The sequence below is a fragment of the Vigna radiata genome, chromosome 3 (assembly GCF_000741045.1).
Source record: "Vigna radiata var. radiata cultivar VC1973A chromosome 3, Vradiata_ver6, whole genome shotgun sequence".
Classification (NCBI taxonomy): domain Eukaryota; kingdom Viridiplantae; phylum Streptophyta; class Magnoliopsida; order Fabales; family Fabaceae; genus Vigna; species Vigna radiata.
In genome coordinates this window covers 8,713,888-8,733,065 of record NC_028353.1, presented here as the reverse complement: position 1 = coordinate 8,733,065, position 19,178 = coordinate 8,713,888, and the positions used below count along the sequence as shown (strand labels likewise).

At 34.4% G+C, this 19,178-nt stretch overlaps 3 protein-coding genes across 5 annotated transcripts; 2 read left to right on the top strand and 1 right to left on the bottom strand.

Annotated features, from left to right (window-relative positions):
* Positions 1-2,028: 2,028 nt before the first annotated feature.
* On the top strand, positions 2,029-5,297 carry LOC106757955. Its single transcript, XM_014640822.2, has 4 exons — positions 2,029-2,420; positions 2,509-3,855; positions 4,483-4,531; positions 4,635-5,297. The coding sequence occupies exons 1-4, from the start codon at positions 2,360-2,362 to the stop codon at positions 4,771-4,773; spliced, it is 1,596 nt and encodes a 531-aa protein (XP_014496308.1). The 5' UTR covers positions 2,029-2,359; the 3' UTR covers positions 4,774-5,297.
* A 4,067-nt stretch (positions 5,298-9,364) lies between these two features.
* Positions 9,365-13,772, top strand: LOC106757711. Of its 2 annotated transcripts, none has more exons than XM_014640469.2 (3): positions 9,365-9,821; positions 10,801-12,244; positions 12,340-13,772. In XM_014640469.2, exons 1-3 carry the CDS (start codon positions 9,560-9,562, stop codon positions 12,524-12,526), a joined length of 1,893 nt encoding a protein of 630 aa, XP_014495955.1. In that variant the 5' UTR covers positions 9,365-9,559; the 3' UTR covers positions 12,527-13,772. The 2 variants fall into 2 exon arrangements, with proteins under 2 accessions (XP_014495955.1, XP_022635080.1); XM_022779359.1 differs by having other exon boundaries at positions 9,687-9,825.
* A 2,674-nt stretch (positions 13,773-16,446) lies between these two features.
* LOC106757980 (probable L-cysteine desulfhydrase, chloroplastic) lies at positions 16,447-18,944 on the bottom strand. 2 transcript variants are annotated; one of them, XM_014640852.2, is made up of 2 exons: positions 17,402-18,944; positions 16,447-16,722 (listed from the first exon to the last, which is right to left on the bottom strand). In XM_014640852.2, the coding sequence occupies exon 1, from the start codon at positions 18,783-18,785 to the stop codon at positions 17,430-17,432; it is 1,356 nt and encodes a 451-aa protein (XP_014496338.1). In that variant the 5' UTR covers positions 18,786-18,944; the 3' UTR covers positions 16,447-16,722; positions 17,402-17,429. The 2 variants fall into 2 exon arrangements, with proteins under 2 accessions (XP_014496338.1, XP_014496337.1); XM_014640851.2 differs by having other exon boundaries at positions 17,426-18,943.
* Between the last annotated feature and the right edge of the window lie 234 nt (positions 18,945-19,178).

The following is a 19,178-nucleotide window of genomic DNA, read 5'->3' as shown; positions in this document are numbered from 1 at the left end:
TGCAGTTTCAATCCTAGTTAGGTAGGATGCATCTTAATATAGTAATCCTTCAAATTACGTTTTATGAAGCTCTACAAATGTTCATATTCTTTGTTCACGCTTTGACTCCTTAGTCATTCTGCTGTGAATTTTTTTCTAAGGTTTTGAGTAGTAAAGATTAATGAAAGGGTTACTTCACATGCAATACGTTTTTTGTTTAAAACTAAAAGTTGCTTAGGAAGATTCTGAATTACTCAAACTGTGGACGATCATAGACTCATGAGCCTTATAAGAATTAATATGATCAGGGAACTTAGAACCTATGTGTCCAAAGTCGTATAATATATGTTCGAACTCACATGATTGTTAATATCCCGTAAAATCCGCAATTTCTGAATAGCGTACAAATTCAACAATACTTTTTTAATTGCTCTTTGTTTCATGACTGAGATGGAGCTACTATGAGAGTGAAAAAACAAAACCTACACCTCTTTTTATGAAACTAAATTTTTTTCCCTGTTTTTTTAAGGAAGACAGAACAAAGAACTTTATAAACCCATAATCCTAGTAGACCGTTTGTCTTGTTGCCCCTCTTCTTCCTACTTTGTGGTTTTGAGCTTCAGAATGGACCCTTTTGACATATTCTGTGCATCACCCCTAACACTCTTTCTAAGCTTTCGGCCAGAAACCTAGTCAGACACTTGCCCTTGTTAAGTGATAGCAGGCAAAATTGATTATTCCACATGGCTTGTCCCCACTCATCTTACTTGCTAGACATTGTATCTTAGGCATTGCCTTTCTTAATACTCTGCCCAAACTACATATGGCTAACACAACCAATAATCGAAGTACAACCTTTCAGTCTTTCTTTCGTTACTTATTAAATTGTTTTCATTTTCAACCATGGCTTTTGCACCCAACAAAAACATATCCATCACTTTTTTATGCCTTTATTACTATTGGTAGTGGTTTTTGCTGAGCTGAGATACTATGTCTTTTCTTATATAAATCTTTACCACCATCCACTTAGCTTTATAGATCCTTAGTAGATACTCCAAACCTAACCAACGTCGTCGGTGCACATTTACGATTTTATTTTTAATTTGTCATCTTATTTTAAATAAATTAGAAAAATAAAAATTACTTTACAAAATTAAGAGCACATTAGAAGTCTGATTGTTAAAATTATACCTCTTATCTAAAATAACAGAAAAGACAACACAGACTGAATAACCTTTTTAAATAAAATCATTTATTTTTTATCAAAGAGTAGCAGCATCAGCCACTTTATTCAACAACTACCGCTAATGAACTTGCGCCAATCATTAATCACTAATTCATGACCCTCTCAATAATCCAACGGCTCACCATCATTTCTCATACATTAAATAGAATAAAATCAAAATTTCTTAGCTTTAAGCGTTATCACACAGGAACATGACACGTGTCCCACTCCAAGTATTTGTGCCAGCATTTTACGTCGATCTAATAAACATTATTAATCATTAATTATATACAAACAGCATTTACTTTATTTTATAAGTATATAAATATAGAAGAAGGTTTTTTTTCTATATTTATTAATATTTAATTACAATTTCATCAGATCAATAAAAATATCTAATAAGAATATATAATTATTAACAATATCCAAGGATAATTAATATTGCTCTATACATTTATAATCGTGGTTAATTTGGTGGAACAATAATTACATTAATTTATTTTTTAACGTTATTTTTTTTCAATCTGTAAGAATTTTAAATAAAAGAAATTTACAACAACTCACACGATATTCCATCAATTAAACTACTTTCCTTGACTGTATTTAAAGAAATATCAGATTTTGAAGTAGATACTGTATAGAAGATTCTGTCTTGATATTTATAAATCTTCATCAATAGAACAGAGACAGTTTATAAATATGAAAAATCAATAGATTCTAACATAAGAAACTACAAAAGCATTTAGTTTTGATAAATTAAAAAAAAGGAGCGTATAGTTGCAGTGTGAGAAGATCCAGAAGTGGTAGAAGCTGTTGCTGATATTGCTTGCACACAGAAAGGGGTTTGGGAAAGATAAAGAAGCAGCAACTTATGAAAAAGCAAGTTTCTGGTCAGACCCAAACATTTCCCAACCCATCCTTAGTGACAAAGTAACATATTTTCAATATTTTGTAAATGATTATTAGAACTTGGTCGTTTTCTTTTGTTCCAACTTTTCCCCAACCTTTTTGGTTTGGTTTTTGTATCTTGGAACACCTTTCCCGGTCTAAGCTCTGGTTCTTTCCCATGTCCTTTTGTTTTTAAAAGCAACCACTCCTCTCAATATTCCAACACACGCTCATTCTACATTGCTTAACCACAATATCTCTTTCATAATGGCCAAAGAACCTTCTCTGTGCCTCTTCTTCCTCTCTTTTCTCATTCTCCTTTCTTCCGGTGAGTAACCCTTCTCTTCTTCTCAATCTTTGCTTTTTCTTTTCGAATCTCAATCAATAACTGGGCTCCATCCTTTTCTACTTTGCAGGAACTGCATCTTCACCCTCTGTTGCTGCCTCATTCCTCCACCCAACCAAGATCTTCAAATCTCAGATTCGGTTTTCTGTTTCTGATTACAACATTTTGACCACTCTCACAGGCACCAACCTGTCAGTTGATTTCTTCTTAAACGAAAATTTTGTTTCTTCAAAATCATCTCCAGTTGCATGGATGAAAGTTCATCTTTTGAATATTCTTCCCCAAGTGGACATCCGCACCGTCATTGTTAGATGTGGCAGTGTGTGCTTAGGCCGAGATCAGATGCCTTTGCTCATACCTGTTATGGAATCAATTCATTCGTTTCTCAGCAATCTTCAACTGGGGAGGGAAGTAAAAGTCTCCGTGGCATTTCCGCTTTCGTTCCTAGAGAATTTGAATGCATCATATGAAAATGATCTTCTTAAGATTGTTGCGTTTGTAAAGAAAATAGATTCGTTTATCATGCTAGAAGACGCCAATGATGGGGAATTGGGAACTGTTCGATCTGTTATTGAAAGAACCATACTTACTTCTATTCTTCCTTGCAAAGATGTCCCTGTGGTTTTCACAATCAAGAGCCGTGATATTCGCAGTTCAATGGAATTAACTCAGTTTAGAGGGGCAGTATCCAAATATCTTGGAGCAGGATCTCATTTTACCAATGCGTTGTGTGCAGAAGTACAGACAACCAAAGGTTTTGTACTGGAAGATCTCAAAAGAGAAGAGGGAGAAGGGGTAATTCCTCTGATCCTGAGAGAAAAGCCAAGCAAAGTCCACATCAGAAGAATTCTTCAAGTCACAAACAACTCACCTACCACAGTTTCCTCCACAAATCCAACCCCACCTGCACCAGTCATCTCTCCTCCAGATACACCAACCATCATCACTGTTCCTTCCACCAATCCTGTCACAGTTTCCCCCACTAATCCAGGGGCAACACCTGTGACAGTTCCTTCTACTACACCAGCTTCTCCCTTAGCACCCACAAATCCAGCTAATCCAGGGCCTCAATCAGTTACCAACCCTGCTACCTCATATCCACCCCCATCAGGAAATGGTCCTGTCACAAATGCCCTTCCTCCTCCTCCAAACACAAATGCTCAAGCCACGCCTGGGGGCCAGAGTTGGTGTGTGGCAAAGACTGGAGTTTCAGAAGCTACTCTTCAAACGGCATTGGACTATGCTTGTGGAATGCCAAGTGTAGATTGTTCACAAATACAGCAAGGTGGGAGTTGTTACAATCCAAATTCACTTCAAAACCATGCTTCTTTTGCCTTCAATAGCTACTACCAGAAGAATCCTGCGTCAACAAGCTGTGACTTTGGAGGCGCTGCAACCATAGTTAACACCAATCCAAGTAAGATCTTAGTAGTTCAATATCCTTTTCTTTCAGAGTTTGATTTATATATTGTTACTCTAAAGATTAAATGGTTAATTTATCCCTTACTATTGTCTTCATTTTAAGATGATAATAAGTTTTAGTCTCCTTGCATGCATAAAAGGTTATTTAGTCTTATACTTGTATAAAAGAGAAGTTTCGGTTTCCATTACAATTATGAGAAAACTGTTTTTACCGTGTAAATAGACACCAAGAAAAACCACTACAAAACACACTGTTCAAGGACTAAAACTTACAGTATTCTGAGTTAAGTTCTAAGTCTTAAAATGTAAACCACTTTAAGAAAGAAACGCTAATTTAACCTTTGCTAAAACATCAGTTGACAGATATTCAATGAGAATTTACTTTATTATGGTATAATCTTATCGGATGTTTGTGTAAAGATGTTATCTACTAAAATCATCATTCTGTATCCCTAAGAGTATTTATGGGAAGAAATTCTTCCTCTAAATAAATTTCAGTGTTTTCTTTGTTGTTAGGATATATCCCAAGTTAAAAGAAATGTATGTAAATTAAACTCTTTCATAATTTGTAATTCACATAATTGAAGATAATTTCTGAAGGACTCTGTTAAACTGTGACCAGGTTCGGGTTCTTGCATTTACCCATCTTCTTCAGGGGCAGGCACATCCGGGTAAGTAAAAAGAAATGGATTCCTTAGCTACAGCAAATAGTTTTTTTTACCACTAAGCCTACAAGATACTGATCATGGTCCTGTATACTGCCATCTTTTGCAGCTCTAGTGGCTCACCTTCAGTTTTAGGATCCCAAAGCCCTCCTGATTTAAATACCTCAAATCCAGCTGGTCTGAGGCCTTCTATTAACTTTATGGTCCTGGTGGTATTATCCTTAGTCAGCATAAGACTCACTATATGAGTTTTCCTCAATACACGTAGTGTTGGAGTTACAATCAGTGTACAGCGCAAACAGCAGTATGACAGTAGAATGAATAGAAGAATAGAGACTACATGAGGATGACAGGTTGTGGTCTGGTTCAGGTACAAGAGTAGTGCGTAATTTAGTATGCATTGGTCAGAGTTTGTGTTGGAAATTCGTTTGCATATAAATGAGGGTTTGTTACTATTTTTCAAAATGATTCACGTGAATATGTCGAGTTAGAATCCAGGTTATTGAACTCATGGAACAATGTCACGCTATGGAAGAGTCAATTATGAGAGCTTGTGGTGATGTAGAAGATTAATAAAGAGGTGTTACGTTTCATGGCAATCATTTCTGTAAAGCAGAGCAGCAATTATGATACTGGTAGATTGTGAAGGTTTTTTTTGGGAAACCACTCTAAGGGGCACTGTAGATGATCGTAGTGGACTTCTCATGATTATATGCTGTAGAGCATGCATGCTTTGCTGGTTTTGAATCATCATAAGCAATATTTGTCCATATTCAAAAAGTTCTTCTTCTTAAATGAGTTACTGTTTGTTAAGGTAATGGTTGTGCATTATTGTTGCAGCAGATGGAGTTATCTAATGTTAATCTATTGCAATTATAAAATCAATTTTTAATTAAATGATTCCGAACTAATGAACTAAAAAAGACTGAACACAATGAGTCAAAGATGGGTTAAAAAACATTAAAAAATTAAGGTATTTTTCGTGGTATATGTATGATTCACAAACATTCAGTACCATCTCTCAAAAACTTTTTAAGTCGTTTTAAGTTGTCTTTTTCTTTGCTGCAGCAAATCTTTTTGACACCACAAAACTTCATGCTCCTGAGATTTGCATAATTTTTAGTGATGTATTTGGACGAGTGAGTGTTTGAATTCGACAGAGTAGAAAAAGAAGTAAACGAAGAAGAGGAGGGCGAAAGGTGATGTTATGCATACTAAGAGAAAAATGAAGAGAAAATAATTTTAGTTAAATATTACATTTTAGTCTTCTTATTATTTCGTAAATCTATTTTAATTATTTTTTTTAATGCACTGGATATCAAAATTTAAAGTAATTAATTTTCAATATTTTTAGTTTACTTATTTCTCTTATTATAACATACAATTAATAAAATATTAAAATATTGGATTTTATTGGTTATTTTAATTATTTATTTTTATAATATAAACTTATATTAATAAAATAGTAAATTAGTTTACATCATCTATTTATTTTAATATTTTTTTAATTATATGTTTTATTATAATATAACATAAATTTAAAAAGTTATCACATTTAAAATATTTAAATGCACGCTACTATTGATTAAAATTTTCACATAATCAATTATTTTTGTACTTTCTTCAGCAATCATCTATTTTGTCTGGAAAAAAGAAAATTGTTTCAAAAGTCTTTCGTTTTTTATAATCCTTTTTGTTTTTCGTACTCCTAACTTAAATATGTTCACACAAACATTGGAATCATAGTAACAAACAGAGGAAAAAGTTTTAAGCTACGCAGAGTGGGTGTGAAAAACAACAGAATGAAGTGCAGACTAATCTCGCATTCTCCTCAAAATGAAAGAATCGATTTTGTCCTAACCTCAGAATCAAAGAATCGATCCACACTGCACGTTGGTGGTGGACTTGGGCAGCATTTCTGGTATAGCGTGGTCTTCTTTGTGCTTTGCCAGTGGTGGGTCTTCTTCCCGCGTGATTATCATAGTAAATAGGAAATAACCTATTTTTATTAATTAAAACATTTAAATTTATATAACATTTTAGGAAGATTCTCATAAATTTTTTTATTCAAATCTCTTCATGCATCTCTTAATCCAAAGAATATATTTTTTTTTTCATTTTCTCGAATCAATCTAGTGACACTCTCTCAAATCATTTTCCTAATTTAAACACTACCTCAATAAAACAAAACTTCATTAATATAAAAAATATCTCGATTTCTTTAACAATAAATATATATATATATATATATATATATATATATATATATATAAATAATATTCAGAAATATAAGAATTTTAATATAATCAAAGTCATTTTAAATATAATAATAACTAATAAATAATTTTAAAGATATTTATGTTATCAAATATTTTAAAAAATTAATATAGTACGATAACGATAATTGATAAAGGTTTTAAAAAACACAATCTATTTTACATAATTATATATCATTTAATAGAAAACAAATTGAATCTATTTTATGTAACTATATATAAATTTACAGGTTAAAAGAACTTATAAATCCAACATAGTATAAAAAATACTCATGTTATTATTTTTCATCACTTTTTATATGTACAAATACTTTTCAAAACTTTATTAACTTAAAATATAAAAAGTTTGAATCTCTTATTAGTCTCTCTTAAAATTTAGACCTCTTCCACTATAAGATAATAATTATGTTATCAAGAGTCACCTACTTTTATTTTCAACCATCCAAATTCAATAAAAAAATAGGGCTTAATATAGTGAATTTTTAAAAGAATATTTATTTAAATATAACTTTAAAGAACGCCATATTAAATATAATTATTATAAACTTTATATTCCATATATATATATATATATATATATATATATATATATATTTATTAATTTACGTAAAATCTTTTTTAGTTGGTATAAGAAAAAAAATACTTTAAATCTAAAAATATTTTAATAATTTTAAAATTTAATTTAAAATAAAAAAATAGTTACTTATTATCAATGATAGCTGGTAATAGTAGTTATTAATTTTTTATTTTAAATAAAAAACAAAAAATACTTATTAAGTTATAAATAACTATCTTTTATTTTTTATTTAAATTAAATGTTAAAATTATTAAAATTTTAAAATATCTTTTTTTAATGAATTCTTTTCATTCAAAATTTAATACACTTTATTAAAATATACAAACTAAAAAAATCTTATATAAATTAAAAAATATTTTATATATATATATATATATATATATATATATATAAATAATTAAATAACTAATACACGTTTCGAATAAAAAATTATAGATGTAGAAGTTTTAACTTTGTTTTTATGTCTGTTCAACATAATAAAAAAGTTATTTCTTATATATTTGTTTATATCTCCTTAATTTATTTTATGTTTTAAAATAAATATATAGTTTTATTATTTTTCAGTAGACGTAGAGTAAAAAATTGAGTCCATATTATACAACATGTTTTTAATTCTTTTATCTTATAGTATATTGAAGATTAATGAAAATGGAATTGGTGATGGTACCTCACACAAAACACAAAATAAAAGGAATCTCATTTGTGAAGTAAAATGTGAAGATGAAAGTAAGAAGGGGATGCAGCAAAGGCTTGTGATGAGATGAAGAAGTCCACCAACATGACATCATAATTTAAACTTAACTTTTAAAAATTTATATTTGTTACATTAAAAAGTTAAAAAATTTAAACTTAATAATTTTTAAAAATGATATTTGTCACATTAAAAAGTTAAAAATTATGCACTCGGTGAAGATATCGTATCAGTGTGCCCAAGGGTTCTCATCGGCACGCAATCGCGCAGAACAGCACGAATGACCGTGTCTCCATCTTTGAATACGGATACATAACGGCGCTGTACAACACGCGCTCTTCAACACTAGAATTTCCCCCAACCACATCCCTGCCTGTAACTATCCTATCTCTTAAAATTTCGCCTTTATCTGTTTTTAGTCTTTTATAATTAAAAGGCTAGTGCATGAAAGATTTCAGATTAAAACCTTGATTTATTAATGAGAAACAATATATATAATTAACTGACACAAACGTGATTTTGAGGTTTTGATCCATTTCTTGATATTGTCGGATATTGCAAATAAACAGGGCTGATGCAACGATAGTTGAAGTTGCAGAAGCCACCAAATCCATGATCTTGTGCCAAAATTACAAGTCACGGTGATTGTGAATTTTATATGCTGTCAAGTTTCAAATATCTTTTGTTTACTTTTAAATTAATTAATAACTTGATAATAGGTGGGGAAAAAGGGACAAGAGGATTATTTATTAATTTCGGCTCAACAGTATACTATCATATGGGTATAAAAGTATAAAATAATTTTGTTAATTAAAAGATTTATTTTATTTAAATATTTCCTAAGACACAAAAGATTTGGCAATATTTTAAAAGATTTATTACGAATTTCTAAGAAATAAGATTTTGTGAATAATATATCAATAAAAAAATATTAAAACATATTTTTTTAAGAGATAAAATGTGATATAAACTGTTTTTTCAGTTAATATTGTCTTAGAGTCAGAGTTTGAGTATAAATAGATTAAAGTGAAAAGGAAAATTATAATTATAATTTAGTAACTTGATGGTTAGCATTGGGGTGGAATAAAACCTTACTTGCTACAACAGCAGAAATATACATTGCCGCACCCATGCCACGTCCTAAAACTTTATTCCCGCCAACCTAAACCACACATCTGGCCTCCACCTCACACCACCCCAATCACATCAACCGGGTTGCCCCGACCCACAACACCAATTTCATCCCAAAGGGCTAAATCAGTCAATTCATATTACTCTTTTCTTTTATTTCTCTCTCCCACCAACCATAAATCCCAAGAATCCTACCCTCACCTCACCCCCACCATCTTCTTCATCTAACTCCGTTTCTCCCGTCACACGTCTCGACCCTCACAAAAGGAAACCTCCAAGACGCCGCAACTTACTAACGCTGTCAGTCAGAGTGTTAATCAGGAATTCGAACAGATTAGGCTATTGAAGAGATCGGCGTCATGGGCGGAGATGGAGCGACGGCCAACGCGGAGGCGCAGTACGCCTCTGCAAAGACATCGGTGTGGTGGGACATCGAAAACTGCCACGTGCCCAAGGGTTCGGATCCGCACGCGATCGCGCAGAACATCAGCTCCGCGCTGGTCCGCATGAATTATCGTGGCCCTGTCTCCATCTCCGCCTACGGAGACACCACGCGCATCCCACCCTCAGTACAACACGCGCTCTCCAGCACTGGAATTTCCCTCCACCACGTCCCTGCCGGTCGGTAACTATCCTACCTCTTCAAATTTCACCTTTACTTGTTTTCAGTCTCTTATAATTAGAAGGTAAGTGCATGAAAGATTTCGTCTTAAAAATCTGATTTATCAATGATAAACCATATATATAATTAACTGACAAGAACACTTTCTTAATCTCTAAAAACAACTTCTTTAGAAATTAAGCAACAAACTCAAACCCCAGATTTTTAGTAACATGATGTGAAAACAGAGTATAATACTTCAAAAGGATCTCGGTAATCCACGCACAAAATCTCAGTAACCTTTCCTTCTTTTACCCGCACACGGCCCATGGTTACGAGTTTACAAATTAGTTCTGAGTTCCGAGTATACTGGGGTTTGCGCAACAGACCTTGTTAGTTCTGAGTTACTGGGAAGCATCGAGAAGTTCTTGTTGTCTCTTCAAAACATTGGAGAAGAATTTGTTGTATCTCGGTAACGTTCTAGAAGTTCCTGTTGGATCCGGTAGCTTAAGCAACATAACGTGTTTTTAAGGGAAGTGATCATCCACTCCTTAGGAAACTATCTTGTTTTGTTCCTGTTCAGCCAGTATTTATAACATCTAGTAACAGCTAGAAACTTATTAAAACATATTAAATATACAACACATTTTGATGCTTGATGTATAGTTATACACACTTGTGATCTATAATAACTTGGATGTTCTTTCTCCTCACTGTGATGCATGTGAAGGGACTGACGCAGATGGTTATTTGACTACCACAAGAAATTGTACTCCATTGTGACTAATTGTTGGTTCCGGTTTCGTAGTATTCCCCCATGTTACCAGAAATTACAGATAATTGTGGCCCATGCATGGCCACAATTACGAGTTTTCTATTTTTATTTTTATTTTTTTATATAAAGTCTATTGTGAGTTTTTTTTGTCTGTATGTACTGTGAATCTCGAAACATCTATCTTTTTCTCTTTTGAAAATTAACTTTGTAATATTTGTTAATAGGCGTGAAAGACGCAAGTGACAAGAAGATTCTTGTTGACATGCTATTCTGGGCAGTGGATAATCCTGCACCCGCCAATTATTTATTAATTTCGGGTGACCGAGACTTCTCAAATGCTCTCCATCAACTTCGGATGAGGAGATATAATATTCTTCTTGCGCAACCTCAGAAAGCATCAGCACCCTTGGTTGCTGCTGCTAAGAGTGTATGGCTTTGGACTAGCCTCTTAGCTGGAGGACCTCCTCTTTCTAATGGTGAATCGCAACAACTTGGTAATGGTAGCCTTAGCCATGTCTCATCTTCTGACTCCTTACAAGTTCCGGTTACAAGTACTGCTCAGATGCAGCAACAAGTAGAATCCTATTCAGAAGTTCATGCAGGAAATTCAAAATTTCCAAATGGAGGCAGGGGATTCGACACTAGGTTTCAGGGTAAACCTAATTGGAGAAGCCCGAGTCAATCAAATGCACCCAGAGCCGTGAATCCACCACCATCTGGACTTCAAGATAATCGTAATAATATAAACTCTTATCGACCTGGCAACTTTAATCCAAATGTTCCGCAGAGTGGATCTGCTACAAATTATTTTCATGGCAATACTGATCAGTTATGGAGCAGTAATAGTAATCTACAGGGCAATCATCAAGTTCCTTATTCCCAGCCATTAAGGCCAAATAACTTCCCATTGCAGCCTCCTTTTGCACCTAGTAATTCATATACTCCAAATCCCCATACTTTTGCACCTCCAACGGTGCCACCTAGAACTGGTGGTCCCAATTTCAACTCAGGGCCACATACCACTGTTCCAGATATTGGTAATCTAAACATTTCGGGATATCCTAATAGTGTTCATAACCCACCAACTATTCAACAACGGAATGGAGATTTGAAACAAAATCCTAATAGTAGTGCTCCACATCTTTTAAGATCAATTGATGAAAAAAATGGACATGTGGCACATAACAGTGGCACACAACAATTACGCCAAGGTTATCAACATGTTCCAGAATATCAACCAATGCTACCGGCAGCAATGGGTAATAATAATCTTCCTGGTAGTGGTATGTGGGGTTCTCCAGGATGTCCTAAGCCTTCTGAATATGTACAAGGCCTAATAGGGGTTGTTTTACTTGCCTTGAACTCACTGAAAAATGCAAAGATGATGCCAACTGAGGCAAATATAACTGATTGCATCCGGTTTGGAGATCCCAAGCACCGCAACACTGATGTTAAGAAGGCTCTTGACAGTGCTATTGAGCAGAATATGGTTGTGAAACAGAATTTAGGTGCTTTGCCATTGTATGTTGGTAAGAATGATAAACTATGGAAGTGCGTCAATCCTTTAGGTGGTAATCCTAAGCAACGCTCAAAAGAAACATGGGATCAAATTGAAAAGTTTTTAACAACTCCTGCTGGAAGATCAGCAATAATGGCTACTCTGTGCAAGTAAGCATATTGTGATGTCTCAAAAACTTGTAAGTTGATTATTATCTTTTCAAGCTTGTCTTAGTCATCTTATATGTCTTTGTTTTCATTTCTAGGTACGAAGCAGGTATTGTGATTAAGAATATGTGCTTCAAAGATCTTGCTTTGGGCGATGTCCTTCAGATATTGAACATGTTAATTACCCATAAAAAATGGATTGCACATAATCCGTCTGGTTGGCAACCACTTAGCATTGCTCTACCTGAGACAAACCCTGATTCAGGGGTTGTGGCTAGAGTATAACCACATTCTGATTATGGTAATGGAAAGGCACCCAGAGAAAACTCAATGAATATAGTACAAGCCAGTGCTCTAGGAATTTTGATGGCATAATCCTTTCTTTCCCGTCTGAATCAAAAAGGTAGGTAGTAATGGTGAACTGTAATACAAAAAGCATCTTCAGTGTTTATGGTTATTGTTAAAGCCTTCAGCTGGTCTTTAAGGTGAAATGAAAGCAGCATTGGACAATAGTTGAAATATACCAAACACTTAAGTTTGGTCTGGTTGTTGAGGTTTCTACGATGGCCTGCTATGCATCGCAATGGATCTATCTTGGAATTAGTGCGACTTCTTTTGTCATGAGCTTCGAAGCAACTTTTATCTTCCTACAGATTATTATATCTTGCCTGGAGTTTCCATTATTTGGCTGAACTCTTCGGATCGTTTTATTAATATATTTTAAGTAGTTTCCGGGATGCTGACCAAGTATATGTCTTTCACTTCTGCTGGATATTGATGGACCTTTGATCTAGTTAGGTAAACCATCCTCAATGCTGTCTGTTTATCACTTGGAAACTGATCTATCTACTCAATCAAATTCTTCAGGGTGAACTGTGGAATGCAAGTCCTGAAGCTGTTGTATCGCCTTATTTTGTTCGTTGGTGGTTGCCTGTCTTCGAAATGCTGCAGGAAGTTAAACCACTGTACAGAGAACACTTAATTTGCACAAAATTCAAGTTCTGCATGAAGCTCTTGATTTGTTATCTCAACACAAATACTCAGTATGTTTATGATCTGGGAATTTGACTATGAAAATCACGTTATGGAGTACTAAAAATGATTCAAAGATGGTGAAATCAAATGGTAGGGCTTCCTGATGGTGCCTACAGAGTTGTGATATTAACTATACATATGCAGTTAGCTTCTGGATACCTGGCTTAGTGCGCTGAATTGGATAATTTAGTGGGGGAATTAATCTGGTCATGCCGCTTCCTATACCTTGTTATGTTATCGGAATTTAAATTTCCATTGTATCATATTGTTTAATCATATGCCTTCAGCTTTGAGTTATATTTTGACTTGTGTTTGTTGGAGATGATATGGGTGGATGTCCTTATGAATGGAGCATACTTCAATTTGTGGTTAATCTGATTATACTTTCTTAACCTTTGGAATAGTCTGATTGATGGCCACTGGTGTTGGCTCAGACCGCTTCACATCTGTATATAAACAAAGCCAACAAGTAATGTACCGTTCTATTTTCTTTTAATGTTTCAGCGTCAACTAAATTTTCTTTTAATGTTTCAGTGTCAACTAAATTGTAGAATGTAATTCTTGGCTTTTAGATAACTGCAGTCTGTCAAAATACCATAAATCCTCTAATTAGAGATGCTCCAGCTATACTTAAATTCATCCAGAACCTTGATTTGACTTGGTTCGATAAATCTTATAAATTAGAAGGGCGTTCGTTATTTTAAGATTTTTTTTATAATTTAAATAAAGATTTGGTTTGAATCAATAAACCTCACTACGATTTTTTTAAAATTTTGTAGAACCGAAAGAAAATTTATACAATTTTACCCCAAAATTTTGAGGGATCGTAAGATGTTTGGAATGAAAAATAAAAAATGAAACATTAAAAGTGTCGTTGTCTCACATTTTTTTCTTGCATTTTTTTAAAATTTCAAAACTACCTTTTGTAATTTAAAAAATCCTACCACTCTCTTTTTTATATTTCAAAGAATTTCAAGATTGTCTTCAGCAAAGTTTTTGAAAAATCCTCCAATAATAGATTTTAAAATCTGTTAAAAAAACCTTTTAACAAATTTTGAAATTTGTTAAAAAAAACGTAATTCTAAAATTATTTTTGGAATACGAAGATGGAAGAAAAAAAATGTGTGAAGGTGCATAGAAACAATCCGTGTTTTTTAGTACATTTTTTTATAGTATGGTCCAGTTAGGATTTTAAAGTTGATAATTAACGACTTATTTATGAAGTTATAGACATTTAATGACGATTTTATGAAGTCAGACAACTAATGATTAATTTATGCTCTAAATGTAGTTTTCCTACTAAATATGGTCCATTCTATTTTATTTTTAGGAGTTCTAGATTACTGTGTGTTTGTCCAGCTCAGAATAATGTTATATCTTTTACTAACAAATACTTAATTTTAGATATTTCATTTGTCCAATAAAATCGTTTAATAAAATTTTAATTTTGCAATAAAAAGAGTTAGCATAACTGTTACTCCACATGTTATTATAATTTGTTTACCATACATAATTCGTATGTGACCATTTTATATATATTTTTATCATTTTATTTGTATAAATTATTTAAATTTATTATTTACTACATTATATAATATAAATTAATTATTTAATATGTTAAAGTAATTAATTGTATTCACAAAATTGACCTTGATAATTCTTAAATAAATTGTTTGAATCAGTTGCAGTGTAAGTGGATAACATGCACGTTGAGCAGAGCAACAAAATTATGTGTTAGAATAAAATAGTTACATACACACGTGAGTTTTAGCCTTTCCATTCTAAGTTCTCCACTGCAATCTCAAATCTCGTGTTTGACCTTTGTGAAGCAACATGCAAAGTATCCATGGATATATAGGTCACCCACAAATAAAAATGTGTTATAGTTTATGACAGACTGTTAATAAAAAGAAAAAACTGACTTGACCCAAGTAAAATTGAGTAGCTTCTAGATATCCTTTGGTGTTATAACTTTTTCTGTATTTATAGTATGAGAAACATTGTCCGAATTTTTGTTGGTGGTGTTGAGAAAATGGGGGATTGGTGCATCTTCATCAAGGAAGAACAACAATATATTAATTTATGTGATTGTGGATAATGAATATAAAATATAGCAAAATATCATACTAACGAGTCTCGTTTTATGAAGAAATGGACACAACAAATAGCTAAATACCAACTGATTACCCTCTGATAATGCTAGTATTATAAAATTTTAAAGTCTAACAAAGAACTAGTTCAATTTACTTCCAATATACGGGCACCCACCTTTTGTGATGTGCAACCAAACACACCAGACGTCCCATATTCTTATGCACATCATGTGAGCCCTGAAAATCACTATCACCTTTTTACAATCATCTGTTTTGCAATCTTGGAATCCGTCCCCTATAAACCATGAAATATAAGAAATCACCCCTACTAACTCTACCTACAGATGCCACACTCCAAGTCATCGTAAATAAAATAACATGAACAGTCAGAATGAACCAACACCTAAAAGATATAGTTCAAGGAGCCAATCAAATCTCCACCATCCAAACAGAATCCGTCCCTACAGTTCATTGAACCATGTTCCCCCATATATGACTAGAAAAACACAACAGAATCCACAGAAACAGAGCACGGTGCAATCACCAAGCCAAACCCCTCTTTAACATAAACCACTAATGTTTTAGCTGCAGGATAGATTCATGCCTAAAAGGGTTGGGGGTGATGACTGCTAATAGGGCTTTTTGTTGGAACAGGGAGTGTTTACATGTGCATGACATTTTGGGATGGGAAACCTACCTAAATGTGGTAGGAAGTTTTATGTCTATGCAGCTTTGGTACTTGGACACGTTTCTGGGAATAAACCTAAACAAATGTAGTAATGGGAAAACTTTTAAAATGAAAATGTCATAATATTCAATGGGCGGATATGATTGATAAGAAATCGACCAACTAAGATCTTTTCTGAGAACTAAACATCTTTAAAGGTACTTGAAAATTAAACTAGTAAGAACAATTAAAGAATTAAAAATTAACCGTACAAGGGGGGTCAATATCGTACTCTCTTGATGAAAAGATTTGTATTAAAAATGTGTGTGTGTAAGTGTGTTATAATTATTTTCTCTTCATTTCTTGCACATTTCTTTGGAAGCCAGAAACTAAGTAAAAGCAGTGCAAGATTAATCCTAAAATATCAAACTCAAAGATTATGGAAAAGTTTTATATAGACTCAGGAAGTTTCTTAAATCTTCACAGGATCATGATTATACACAAGGATATTTCCATCGATATCGACATTGAAGCTACTCCTAAGGAATTTTTCACAGCAAAGCTAAAATGAGCAATTACTTTAGCTTCTTAGCAAAACCTGCAGTCTATGGTATCGAAACCATCACAACTAGTCAAGCTTGCAAGCAGCTTTTATTCATCAGAAAGACAACAGTGACACCTCTCAACTGCAAATAAAGAATATCACTCCAATAAGAGTAATACCAAATATAACACAACCATAAAAAAACAAACAAAACAATTAAAACAACTAACTAAATTTCTTTGGTTAAACATAAAATGGACTCTTAGCAGTTGCAAAAGAATGTTTTGCCTCAATAACTTTAATAATGTTCTAAAGCCAAAATATACGTTTTAACTTACTAATGGTACCAACAAAAATGAGCACTTGCCGTTACCGAGATTAAAAGTACATAATATATGATATAACAGACTGGCAACTTTTTTCAGTAATGCTTTATGATTTATTAAGGAAATATTAATTTACCCTTTGATAATTTGAATAAGATGTTGAAATTTTCCAATATTTGTGTAAAGCAATGTGAATCAATGATGTTTTCAATCCAGTTATACCAGCACCACTACTCCTCCAAGAAATAAACTATAAACTATAAAGGAACAAACCGCAGTGATGCTGCAATTCTCTAGAAACAAAACTTTTAGACGAGTGGAATAACATTTGCAGTGGATTTCAGTGTCTGCCAGTGTTAACTTCTTGTAATTGTATTTACAATGACATTTTCAAAGGAAGTGGCACCACATTAGGCCACAATCACCGGCTTTACTAGGGTCACATCCAATTGCAAAGTCTGACATTCACACATTTATTGTTAAAAAATGAAGTACCATTCAAAGGAGGTTAGACCAAACCTCTTCAACCCGAAAGATCAGCACACGTGAACCCAATTTGCACAAGTTGGTTAACCGCATCTCTGAACTTGTAATAGTCATCAACTTTGTTATACACTTGATGAGAAATTCTGGCATACCCAGTAATCACCCCAACTTCCCCCTCTCTTGGGGGCCGATAATATAGCGGAACCTCAACTCCAAAAGCATCCCTCAAATGTGTTCTCAACTCTAGAGCATCAGAATCACTTCCAATCCCCAGACAAACGGGCAAACCAACCATAACCATGCTAGCACACATATGCGCCGGACTCCCCAGCCGAGTACCCCATGCCTTTGCCAACATCTCCCCCATCTCCACAACAGCCTCGTGATTCCTCTTCTTGATCCCCTCAATACCCCCTTCAAACCGGTTAACAAACTCCATCGCTGCAGGAACAACCAACTGTGCACTATAATCCCTGGTCCCAATCCAAGCACTCTCCACAGCCAGGCCATTGCCATACTCATGAGACACCACGGGGTGATGTAAATCAGAAACAGAACCCTTGGAGTTCCTACGAGTATACAAAAACGCAATTGAAGGTGGACAAAAGAACCACTTATGCAAATTGCTAGTGTAAAAATCAGCACCAATTTCCTTCATGTCAACATCAGTGCATCCAATGGAATGAGCAGCGTCAACAAAAACCTGGTCCACCCCCTCCTCCCTGCAAATTTGAATCAACTCCTTGACAGGAATAACCACACACGGCATGGAAGTCACGTGATCAATCACCGCTAATCTAACCCTATTTCCGTTACTTTTTCCTCTCTCCAAGGCCTTCCTAAACTCTGAAACGATCTCGTCGTTGGAGTTAACAGGGAAAGGGAGGGGAACCTCGACAACATTGCCTCCGGCGCGAGTGACGTACGCTTCCATGGATTTCTTGACGGCACCGTAAGCGTAGTGAAGCATGAGGACGACATCACCTTTCTGGAATCTTCCTTCGCGGAAGTTCCATGCGGTGTGCTGGAGGACGATGGCGGCAGCGGTGGTGGCGTTGTCGACAATGGAGATCTCATCGACGTGGTCAGCGTTGACAAGGTCCTTGATTAGGGTTCGCGATTGGAGGATGCCCGTTTTGAGGTCATTGAAGTAGAAGTGGTCGGGCTGGCGGAGGTACCGGAGCTGCCAGCGGTGCTGCGCGGCGATGATGGAGGCGGGGCAGCAACCGAAGCTGCCGTTATTGATGCGCGCAACGGAGGTGTCGTGGTGGCCAAATTCGGTTTCGATTTCCGAGGCCGTTATAAGGGAGGAGGAGAGTTTGGGCTTTTTGGGTATGCAAGAACCGTTGTGGTGGTTGTTTTCGTGGATATGGTTATCGGTGGCGGAAGACATTGGGCTTGCGAATTACGAGAATCGAGAAAATGAAGAGAAGAGCAACGAGAATTTCACCATAAGAGAAGACAGGAGCGAGTGAGTGAGTGAGTGAGAGAGAGAGAGAAAAAGAGGGAAAGAAAGGTACATTATAGATGAGGCCAACAATGACAAGTGGCTAACCCTCTTCTTCTTCTTCCATTTAACTATCACATTAATTAATTCATTATTCATAAATCTACCTACTATTATACTTCTTACTACCACTTTACCAAATACCTAGAAAATTGAAAATTACATGAAAATAATTAACTATACCAAGAATATATGTAGATATCACTTTGTTTAGCTTCATTTAGTAGCAAGAGTTTTATCATTATAGCTTTTACTTCTAACTTCGTCTACTTATTTCAG